At 40.6% G+C, this 12,638-nt stretch overlaps 1 protein-coding gene across 1 annotated transcript in view; it reads left to right on the forward strand.

The window, feature by feature from the left end:
• Nucleotides 1-12,638, forward strand: part of spns2 (spinster homolog 2 (Drosophila)) — a gene marked incomplete in the record, with an annotated part of 62,423 nt that overhangs the window by 23,661 nt on the left and 26,124 nt on the right. Inside the window, 1 exon segment of the mRNA XM_035667157.1 lies at nt 12,261-12,397. Within this exon segment, the coding sequence (XP_035523050.1) occupies nt 12,261-12,397 (137 nt within the window).

Raw genomic sequence — 12,638 nt, forward strand, 5'->3', positions numbered from 1 at the left:
CCTCATTTTTATTGTGCATGTGTGCATGTGTGCATGTGTGTGTGTGTGTGCGTGTGTGCACGAGTGTCATTATCATTATAGCCGGAGGAGCTGAGGTCTCAGCTCTCTGTGTAAGAGGATGAGGTGTTCATAGCTGTCAGTCAGGTTACGTTAAAAGCAAGCCTTATTGAGCCTGGAGCTCTCCAGCGCGTCCATCAGCATGCAGAGAGGGTCTCACTCACCTGAGCTCAGTAGACCTGTCAGAGCACCAGGACAGCCTGAGCCCTGCTCTCCCACTGGAAATGACAGCCCTCTGTGCTAATGGCCCCCGGGCTGCGCCTATCTGAAGTGAGTGACATCCACACACAGCTGTGAACAGGATCAGTCCCGAGGGTACGGAGGGCACGAAAGGTTAATGGAAGAGAGGAAGAGGAGAGGGGGTTCACCTGGATGGTGTTACCTTTGGTTGGGGGGAGTTTTGAGCTCTTAGCCAGACAGGGAAATCTGAGAGAAGGTTTTCTACTCTTGTTAACATGCTGTCGTTATTGTATTCAAGTGCTTTGAGGCAAATCAGAAAAAAAAGTCTTAATTGGTTGAATTATCTCATACAATGGAAGCTAGCATAGTAATTATCCACTGCTGCTTAACATAGAGGCAGAGATATTGGGGTCAGTCAGGCTGGATGTACAGCGGAGCAGCGGCTTAATAAGGAGCCAGCGCTCAAAACAGCTCGCAGACTGTCTGTACCCTGTTCTGTGTGTGGCTGCCCACCTTGTCTGAAACACGACACCAGCACACACACACACACACCAACTGACATTGCTCTAGTCTTAACATGGTGTCAGTCTGCCATTCAGCCAGTATGTGAGCAGTAAGGAATGAGGCCACAGGTGCTGTGTAAGACTTAGGGCTTGAGCTCCGTTAACACATCAGACTTATACTGCCCATGAAGACTTTTAAGCTTAAACCACGAGAAGTCTGCATTGTACTTACTAGAAGTCGGGTCTTTGCCACTGTGGCTGTGGTTGTCTGAAGCCTGTTATTTACTGGGTCTCAGCTCAGTAACCAATTGCATAGGTTTATGGTCAATGTCAATCAAAAATGTCTACTGTTGAATGGAGGCCTCTCTGATTTCCTTTTACACAGTGGGAAGTTGAACTATCAGTGCTTGATCAGCTGTTTTGGCCACTCACAGCTGCTCCTATTTTGTCTCTTGCCCTCGTCGGTATCCCTTGGTACCTCCTCTCTCTCACTCTGTCTCTCTCTATCAGCAGTTTGGCAGCTGTTGCCTTGTTGTCACTCCCACTGGCACCTTACAGGAGTTAGAGGAGATGGAAGGGATGAAGGGAAATGAAGGAGGAAGAAAGAGCCACCTGTGACTCCCTCCCTCTGGTCATGCATGGCAGCGAGGTTTAATCTTCTCCACTATTGATTCCCAAAGCCAAATAATTGCGTTACAATGGTGTTCAGCGCCCCCTCTCCTGCAGAGACGAGAATAGAACGATGACCTGATGATGCATCGACATTATAGCTTGTGTGTGTATGTGTCTCCATCTTAGGCTGTTTTTATAGGCCATGTCTCGGAGGAGGGCAGCTGTTGGGCGATGATTGGCACCCTTGCTCCCCGTCTCCTTCCCCCTCGCTTCCTGTTGACGGACCAATAGCGCTGCCGATGAGTGACTGCCAATCCAATCAGGATTTTAAGGCCAATTAAACAAGCATGCTGTCAACCCCTCTTCATGTAAATGTCCTACCAGATCTCTAATCGCCACTTGTTTTTAAGCACCACAGACACTGTACAAACAGTGGGGAGGTGGGGGTGAAAATAGGCCTGTTATTTCTTCATCTTTTTTAGTCATCATGGGAGTGACTGAGCATTCATGGAAACAAGATTTTTTGGCATTATTTTCTCTTGAAAAAGAGGTTGAACACTGATCGATTGCCCGACGCCACGGGAGGCTGCTCCACTCTTTCTGCTCCAAGTGACATCAACAGATCAATTGAAAACACACACACTCCACACCCCTCCTAGTCAAACACATGTGCATACATACCTCAGCAAGTCAAGGTCAAAGATATGGATGCTGCTTGCTCATTCGGTTTGTTTTCATTTAACATTAAAAGAGTGTGTGTACAGCATGTGTAAGTAATTTGTGTCTGTATCTGTGTGTGTCAGCCCTAGTTTTCATATGCCATTAGTCCCAATAACAAGGGTAGCACACAAGAACACAAACACAGACGAGCGGGATCCTCTGTCATTTCAGCCGGAGCTTGTCATTAAGTTGGCTGCTCCTGTAGTTACTGCAGGAAAATGGCAGGAAAGAAAAACTGCTCACCCTGCACTGAAGTGCTCTGCTGGATCCCCGCTCGGTGCCATGTCACCAGCCACAGGAAAGTCTCTGGGAAAAAATAACTAGATGTTTTTATTAATGCTGCTGCTTGGACTGCAGTCTGGAAGCTAACTAAACGAATATCTCACTACTGTTTCTTGGTATTAGAGCAGAAGCAAGCACCTTTCTTTATCCTTACCATATGCATTTGCTTATAATATGAGCTGGTAATCTGCAAAAGATGATGTTCTAGTGCACTCTTGCCAGTCGGCCTGGTATTTGTAGCAGCGTGTAATTCTCCCCAGCTGCAGCTCGCACACTGAGCAGGTAGTAGAGAGATTGGCTGCAGCTGCGGTGACAAGCTATCAGCTCTCAGAGTAGCTGAGAGATTGAATAAAATAAAAGGGCTTTACATTGGCATTAGGTAGCGCTGGATGACAGCTTTTGCAGGAATTAACTGTCAAGTTTCACAGAAGCAGGCGAGAGAGTGCTGCACGGGTATTTCCCAGGCTGCATGTGGTATTTATCAAACAGCAGCCAACGCACTGGTAATACAACACGGGTGAAGTCTGAACGGAGGGGTTTCGGAGAGAATTAGTGGTGATCAAATATTCGAGGAATGCAGAAATGTTTGGGGCGTCACATGAAGGAGAATCCAGGAGGCAGAGATGTATGAAAAAAGAAAAAAGACGTATTGGTCGGCCCGGGTGAAGACGTATTGGTCGGCCCGGGTGTCCTAGTCAAACCAAAGTTATGCACACACCCTACACAGGCAGTCCCATTAATCATTAGAGGAAGGAGAAACAAAGCTACCACTCCCACCGGTACTGCACACCTGATAGAAAACACAACACACTGCTGCCACAGTGCACTGGACACTATTGACTGGCAGGAAGATCTTGCTCTTAGTTTCCTTATTCCACTCCCTGTTGTATTTGCTCTCTTTGTGGACTATTTTCAATCAGCTATAGCAAGATAATAAAATATATGTAACATCCTATCCCAACCTTTGTAGTAAAGAATATTGATTTTTTTCTTATTCTTATTTCATCTGAATATCAGAGAGTAGGCAGAGAGAAGAGTAAATTGCTCTTCTCGATATGGATACACAGCGGCCTTTTATGAGACCCAGAACTCCAGTAAACAACAATAGATGTGTTGTGTTAAATATAATACACAAGAGAAGCCTCCAGGCTGCATTTTGTTAAACGAATACAAGCTGATAAGTCTCCATAGCTGCAATTCAGCAGTAAACTTACCATGTCATTTCAACCTCTGTATTACTATAACTGCACATATGCATTACACTGATTAATGTAATACTACGCTACCATGAGGTTATCCGAAATAAAATACTCACAGAGATAGAAGCTGCTGCCCAAAGATGTCAAAACAATATATAAATCACACAATATTATTATTATTATTATTATTATTATTATTATTATTATAAATATGTTTTCGTTTAAGGAAACCATGTGTATGTATGTACATTTATTTTACTGTTACACTGTCTCTTCCTTCCTGGCAACCATGAGGATTTATTCACAAGAAATTCAAATGGTGCGTTCACATGTCGTAGTGGAAAGTTTCAGTTAGTGTTCCACGTCTACATAAGTCTTTGTGATCAGTTTTAATCAGGACCCTTGTGGCTCCTGTAGAGACTGCAGGCGTTACTACTTACAAGTACCAAAAAGTTTCTTTTTTAAAAAGTGCATTAATATAAAAGGTTCACCCTGTTGAGAAATAGCTAAAAGAAAGTGTTTTTTTACTACAGATAAAGTGGGCGGTGTTGTTGAAGATGTGTCAGCCAGCAGCTCGTGCCAAACACACACATAGTGGTAGTCCAACATCGTGGACAGATTCATTCATTTGGTGTCTTTTGATCAATTGTTTAAAACTGCGTCCATGCATCTCTGTTGTGTGCACAGTGGAACTTTTATGTGATAGTATTACAATAGTGCATTGTAGTGTTTATAACTGTCAAGCTTTTTGAAGCAGTAACTTGTGTGATTGACACTTGTATTGTATTATAAAAGTTATAATTTAATCTGCATGATGATAGGGATAATATTAGAGTAGACTTGAGACCTTCTTGGACTAAGCGTATTTAAGAGGTGGAGTTACAAAGCTGTTTTTACTGACTAACAGACATTACTGATGCAGCGTTTACTCTTCATACAAACGCCTCCGGTTGCAGTAAGCAGATAACCTTGTTATGACGAAAAGGACAGGGGCACAAAGGCGGAGGAGAGTCAACAGACACTGAAGAGGGAAGTTGTATTTATGGAAGCGGCTAATTCACAATGCGATGAACGCTGACACCTCGACACACACCTCGTCCACAGTGAACAGGTCAAAGTGACACTTGGCTGTGCTGTAAATGGCACTGAATGGCAACGCCTATCCTGCAGACATGTACAGACCTGCAGAGAGGATATGCTCTCCTATTCCTCTAATTCTGTCTCTGGCAGCTGAACGACGTTCGAATTCCTCAAACTGTCATCCCTTGGTTAGACTGTAAGTCCAGACTGTCAGGTTTCACAGCTGCAAGGATGACAGTGCCTGAAGGGGAAAAAAACATATAGACAGGAAAGCAGGAATTTTCAGAGATCCAAATTAATGAGATCTGTCTTTAAGGGTCTAGAGAACATAATAACAATGTCATTTATTATTAGACATTATTAGCAACTGTTCAGTGTAGCTATTTTTCCTCTGTTCAGCTTCCCGTAGTAATTTATTTTCAATAACCTAAAGAAGCAAAAGTGTCCCAGAAATAGTTTTTCCATTTTGCATTCTGCAGCATTAAGTAGCTCTGTGCCACTTGATATCTATATTAAATAAAAATAAAAATTTTACTTTCAAGCAGAAGTACCTGAATCTGTGACAAATAATATTTACTTCAAAAGTCTAATCAGAGGTAGGAGCTTAAAGGGAGCACTTGAAAGCAGCAGAATACTTTCTGCATTGGTAGGGGATTAAGGTGCCTTACAGTACTTTCATTTCCACTAACAAACTAAATCATTCAACCACCTTTATGAGAAATGTGAATTATTCCATATACAATCAGACGAAGTGTCTCGATGCCTTTATGTTTTTAAAAAAAAAAAAGGATCAAATGTGCTGCAGAGCATTTGGTATCCCACGGCCGGATGCAGAGCCTCACAGGTGCTCTCTTCAGGGGGAAACTAGCACAGCCTCAGTGAATATCAATCACACACACACTCAATATACATGCGTGTGCATCTCCTCCCGATGCTCTATTCACAGTGGCATTGAATCATAGGGGGTGAGTCATCGCAGGAGGTTTTGTTCTGCTGGCCAATCAAAGCAAAGCTGGATGTCCGGTGTTTCTAGTCTCCCTCTGTGTGTGGCAGAAGAATAGTGTGTGTGTGTTTGTGTGTGTTTAGGGGGGTCTAACAGTGGGGGTGCAGCATCCTCAATTGTATTCAGTTTTTGAGTTGAGTTACATTCAGTGTCGTTAATTTCTGTCTCCACAGCACGCCTCTGAGAGACTCGACTGTAACACATTTATGAGCCGTGTCTCTGTCTTTAAATACTTGCATGTAGAGGCTAATTTAATTAAAAATGTCTTATAAAAAAGAAAAAAAATCCATCATCAGGCTACCTGACTGAACCATGAAGAAGAGACAATTAGACCAACAATTTCAATTCATTTTCTTTATTCAATATAATAGTGATAAAAGGCTTTACCAACCCACCATGAGACATACTTTATAAGGTGTTAAACGTGCTAATGATAAATTAGATCAGATTATAGCAAAAAAAGAATGCTGATAATAAAGGATGATAAATGGAGAAGTCACTGACATTTACCATACTGTTTATATAACGGCAGACTTATGCTGTTAATTGATAAACCTTTACTTAGGTTTACTTAAAAGGTCAAGAATTGTTCAACTTCACAACAGGACGACGAATTTAAACATCAGTAAGTGATTACTAAATATATTTTGGCCAGAAGAACCTTTGACTATTATATATATTATAAAATATAATATATTAATACTGACAATGTTCCATTAGCTTCCTGAACACACATTTTAATGTCTTGTGGCTTGTCTGGGGCCTCATCCGCATCATACAGAGGTAACCATCGGACACACTCCGTGATTCACCTGTGGCTAACATCACACTAGTAATGTTACACCTAAATACCTGACTCCAGTGTCTCCAGTATGCCTGGTATTGTGTCTGCTTTTAGACTTCTTGCACAACCATTGTACTCACGTGGAATGTGCTAAGACTATGGTAATTGATGTCATTTGTTCGCTGGGAGACTGTGAGAAACATGTTCAGCATCCTATTTGGAATTTGAAGCACATCACAACCTGTTTGACACTCCTACCTGAAGCACATATAAGACTGAAATTAGAATTCATTGTGTTCTTTGTGAGAAATTTTAAGTTCATTCTCTGGACTGCTGTTATCTATTCTGTCAGAAGTACACAGAGACTTTGAGTTTTTCGCTTTAAGCCCTGGCTACAAAGAGAATGAAATAGATAAGAAGGAATAATGATTAATTTATCTTCTCTATAGAGGCTTTAAAATACAAAACCACTTCTACTAGACTGGACTCAAAGGGGACCCTGCAGTAAGATGAGGTGACATTAATAAATGACCTTAAATGCTCAAACAACTCAGTAAGGTTACAGTTTTCTTAACTTATGCCAATTACCCACAGCCTAAGAGAAGATAAACAATCAAGGAAATGCATGTGTATTTGTTTAATAGTGGGGAATATGTAAAATAATCCTTATGATAAATGCAGGATGTCAGGCAGTGCTGATACTGTAGGGTCTGTTTAAGTTGTTTTCCAGTCTACGGTTGAGTCACTTCCCTCAGATGTCTATGTAATGCTGTCATCGTCACTGATAGCTATCATAATTACACACCAACAGTGAAAACTGTAATTATCAGAATTCAAAGTAATTGCTTCAGGAATACATCCTGCCTTATAAAAAAAGGCTTTGTTGTATCTGTAAAAATAACATTATCAGTACTGTACAGTATTTTTAGAGGCATCAATTGGTGCTTCATGGTAAAAGGAATTTCTGCTTCTACTACACTGAAAATGCAGCTTGAGTCAGTCACTGTCTGAAAGAGTAGTCAAAGCTGACCATTGTTCTATAAATGAGGTTATGAAAACTTTTCCTCCCCTTTGGCCTGCAGTGTAAACATCCACAGAGTGCTTCTGCTCCACACACCAACTCGCTGTTGGCTTTTCCTGTTGAATATTTGTTACATATGCACTTTATTTATGAGAGATTGCCATCTTTGGTGATTAGCCAGGGCTTATCTCTGATGGCACAGTTGAGATCATACAAACAAGTCGCCTCATGGTGTTCCACTGCATAAACAAGTTAAATAAAGAGACAATAGTGGTCACCGTAGGAATGTGACTTGTGAGGACAGGCAACATTAGATGAATGTTTCATATTTAAGAGTTATTTTGTCAATTAAACCTGTCCATTGATTTAAACACAAGCCAACTTTCTGTTCAACAGGGCCATTCAAGGTGTTTCAGACCGCAAAATTAGACACATCCTCTGCAAATTGAGTTATGAATAATTAAGCTTTTCCTATCAATTCTCACTGCCTGCACTGAGAGTTTTGGGCATGACCTGGCATCTGTGAAGACTTATTGTTAGTCATGCTTTGTTTGTCTTTCCTGTGATGCCTTGAAATAGACTGAACACATTTATTTTCTTGTCACTCTCACTAATGAAGCCAAACATATCTTACACCAGGTCTGCGCTGCCCATTATGCTGCATGCATAACATTCCGTAAGAACATGATGCTTTTTCAAACCTGATGATGTCTTTTAAATAAATACCATAATTAACTTGTGATGTAGTCTCAAGTGTTTGAGCATTATTTTATTTTTTAAGGAAACATACCGGATCCCTCAAAATGAGCTGCATTCGGAGGAGGAAATCATTGTTTCCAAGAATGACAGATTTCTTTATTTGGGCCCTCGTAGGTTTACAGCCTTCGAAGGAGACTGACAGGAGAACAGTGGGATCGTTTTAGAGACAGTCTTTGTAGTGACAGAGCATTTCCTGGGAGCAGATGAGTCTCCATAAAGGTTACATGCAATATCAGTGTGCATCTTGTCCTAGTGACAGCATGTGTCTTATATAATGGAGATTACTCCAACTGTACGTCAACATTGGATTAATACATGAAAATGAAACCATGAAAGATTATATTATTGATTTTCATAGATTGAAAAGAACCAGGTGTCTCCTTTGTGAATCCATATTATACTGTAGATTATGTAAGCCTTACAGTATGTTTTGTCAATGTATGTAGTCGGGCATTTGCAGGAGATATGATGTCTGTTTGTAAATTCAAATAAAGGCCTGTTTCAAATATTTTATATTCTTGCAGATCTATAATTTAGGTCAAAGAGAACTACAACCTCTCCCGATCCAAATCTTTAGAGCACAGCAGGGTTGTCAGTGCCAACTTAGAAAGAATTTGATAGGAGAAAATTCAATAATATTAAAACTAATGCGCCCTGATTCTGTAAAAGGGCGTACTTGTTTTTGCTTAAAATAAACAACCTGACAACATTCCCTTATGTCTCTTGTCAGGTGAACAAAGCATCTGTTTGTAACTCAAGTGTGACGTAAGTTCGTAATTTTTCTGTCACTTCAAAGCAGCTTCTTGAGAAAATGTTTATCTGACGAACACATACCATTGGGTTGGACAGTTGTTCTACACCAAGAAGTTGAGAAATTATCTTGGGTGTCATTTTTTTTCCAAATGGCAGTTCATGGTTCTTCCTGGTTCTCTCCTGCAACTTGATTGGATGCTGTCGGATTGGTTCAAACAAAGTGGATCTGGGGAATTAAGTGCTGATTCGCTGGGAATGAATAGCATTAATATTAGTTGTTTTAAAGGGTAATAAAACAATTGGTGGCTCACTTTTTAAATAATGTACTTCTTTGGGCTTGGGGGAAGTATCAAACATTTTAAAGTCAAAAGGCTCAAGTCCAAGTGAAGTCACAAGTAATTTGTGTCAAATTTGTGACTTCACACACACCTTTGTCTCTCTCTCCAGTGTCTCCTATGCTTACGCTAAAGCTAAACTCAGAGCAAACATGCAGGATATTAAATATATATGAACACAAAGCTCCTCTCCTTTGCTCAGAAAGCTGCCGGGTTAATAAGCAGCAAAGTTAACACTAAATAAATGCGAGCACACAGTCAAGACCTGACTTCATTCCCATGTGCTGACACTGCTAAAAGGTGATAATGGGCCTTAAGAAAATGGTGTGGCTTATCAAAAAAATCACAAAATTACATGAAATAAGACACAGAAAGCTGGTGATGTGTGGTCCTGCTGCTAATGACTTACAATAGGCCAGTTAATGATGTGAGGATATGTATTTTTGACATGCCGAGTAATGATCCCTGGGCCCCTGGCTTTTAAAACCTATGTGGTACCAGCTGGTGGTGGGTGGTTGTGGACCTCTCCCTCATCTTATCTCCAGTGTGCACAACACCATGCTCTGTGTGTGTAGTGTGTGTGTGCATGGTTTCTTCAGCGGTGCTGTGGCTGCAGGGTGAGCTGGTAAAGCTCTTTAGAGAGCCAGACCTGCACTAAGCAGTCATCAGAGTCATTTAGCATTACACAATAGACCTGCAGCACTTAGCCACATAAATGCTCATGATGGAGGCTGCAGAAAGAGGGAGAAGGAAGGAAATGCAGGCAACAAGAGCGAGACACAGAACAGGAGAGTAGTGAGGCTGAGTGGTAGAGAGGGGAAACATACTGTAGAGATGAGGTGGGAGAGACTCATTATCTTTAATGAGCAGATAAAGTAATCCCAGCCCCTGTGAAACCAAACTGTATCATTCATTAATAATAATTCAAATTAGATTTAAATTAGATTTTAGATTACCTTTCACTTTCTGAAATGGGATTCTTTTTCTCAAAATGGCACATTGGGGTCACTGGAGGATAGCTGTATTTTACCAGAATGTCTGTTTGTATAAAATATCAAGTTTAGCTGAATGTTTTGACATTATATTTATTAATATATCATTGTAATATTAATTTACATCTTTAGACTTAATAATTTCTCTTTGGATCTTTTCTAAAGCAAGGCTACCTACCCCACTAAACAATAACTGTGTGAGGGTTATTTTGAGAAATGATAAATCATTTTTGCCTAAGGTTGTAAAAAACACATTTTATTTGTCAGGTTAGAAAATGATCCAGTGGTGTTGACATCATGTTTGAGAATTTATTGAACAACGTGGAGAAAATGTGTGAATCACTGGCCCTATCCATTTCCTCAAGCAATGTGATTGTACAGTGCAGAATATCTGTTGTTTGAAGTTTTATAAAAAAAAATAAGCATACTCACAGAGGTGCTCTTAATCTGAAGGTCTCCCAGAACCATGTACTATTTGATGTGTTTTTTATGTGCATGTTGCTGCTGTTTTTGTAGGTGTTTTTTGTTTCAATGTGGGTCTATTTTCTTTTATCTTTTAATATTTTATTAGTTGTTGTTTTTTTTTAAATGTAAACTAAAAGAAAATATAAAAATATAACAAAGGTGAAGGGTCTGTTATGGTGTACATAAAATAAAGTTAGAGCAGAGTAATGTGGGATGATTTTACACTTTTTTGCGTAACTCTTCTCACAAAATAGGGTTACAAAAGGACATCTTTTTATTTTTTTTGTTTTTATCATACCGTAATATCACGTGTTCAAAACTACAGTTATGCTATAATCTGATTATTGTCCCTTATCCTGTTGGTTGGCCTCAGCAGCTGTGGGACTGTGGTGCCTCTGTCTTATATAACACCCCCCTCCTCTCCTCTCCCTCTCATCTCCTCTCCTCCCTTCCTCTTTCTGTATGTTTATGCTGATGATGTGTCAAAACACTCCCCAGCTCCCCTCGCTGCTGTCAAGAGTAACATCTCTGCCCTTTCTCCTCTGCAAAGACATAAAACTCGGTTTGAGAGCATTAAAAATGTAGGTCTCTTTGAGTTGGTCTTCCTCATAAATATTGAGTAAAAGCCTTGAGAACAACAGCCTGGTTGTCCAGTCAGCAGTGGGGCAATGAGGGGAAAACATTTTAAAGCACTGGTGTTTCTTTCACTGGGACATAGGTTTGGTTGTAAGGAATTAAGATGGAGGAATTATTTATGGCCACACAGCCACCATGGTCCTCTCCCTGGAAGAAAGTGAGAAAGAATCCGTGCTGGTGATATATTGCTATTAATCGCCTTCCATCTGGTCAGTTTTATTGTAATTCCAGCAATGATACATAAAACCCTGACACATTTTCTTTCCCCTCTGCCACCTTTTTAATTTGTTTGATCCCAGCAAACTGACAAAATACAATCCTGGATCTGTCTTGCCCTCTTTTTCTCCCTCTGTCTCTTTTAAGAGCTACTATATTTGGCTGTATTCCAAACTAGTATTCCTGCAATCCTTGGATTGTAGGGCACTACATTTGTACAACTCCTGGCTTCTCCTCCTCTTTTCTTTTTACAAATTGAAGTCTTTACAACCCAAATCACCTTTCACAGTGACATTTTCTAGCGCTGTATCATCTGTATTTAATATTCTTTCGCCATGTTTCTTGTAGTGAGTGTAGTTGAGGTATAATAGAATCCTAATTGGTTGGAGTTGAATGGGGGTGTCCTCTGGCAGTCCTTCACTGTGTCTCTGGCTGACTGCTATCACCCAGTCGATCTGGACAGGTCTTGGCTTAATAAGTGGACCTGAAAGCTGAAATACTTGCTGCTTAGTTAGTAACTCGTGGATTTTTTACTGCAATGTAGTAACACTTGATACTGTGAATAGATATATCCATGAGAATAAATCCATGCAATGCCAAGACTGAAACAGACACGTCTACACCATCAGTAACATTATTATCTTTCCTTTTTTCCTTCTGCAGTCTTCATCTGCAGCTTCATGGTGGCAGCTCCCATCTTCGGTTACCTGGGCGACCGCTTCAACAGAAAGGTCATCCTGAGCTGTGGCATTTTCTTCTGGTCCATTGTTACTCTGTCAAGCTCCTTCATCAGCAAAGAGGTACGGCATCACATACGCTCTGACGGAAGCTGTAGAACAATCACAGCACAAGAGCTCCAGTGTTATTCTATTAGGCTGCCGTCCCTGTGATACAGTCTACAACGATGAGCTAATTATTCTGTTATGGTCTGGATATGCTTGATGTTAAGGGTAGTGAAATGAAATGATATGCTCGTTAAGTCAGACACCAGCTTTGCCTTTGTAGACATTCTTTATGTCTCCCTCCCTCCCTCTCTTTCTC

This window comes from Morone saxatilis, unplaced genomic scaffold (genome assembly GCF_004916995.1).
Source record: "Morone saxatilis isolate NCDOM2014 unplaced genomic scaffold, NCSU_SB_2.0 Contig20, whole genome shotgun sequence".
In the NCBI taxonomy this organism is placed as follows: domain Eukaryota; kingdom Metazoa; phylum Chordata; class Actinopteri; family Moronidae; genus Morone; species Morone saxatilis.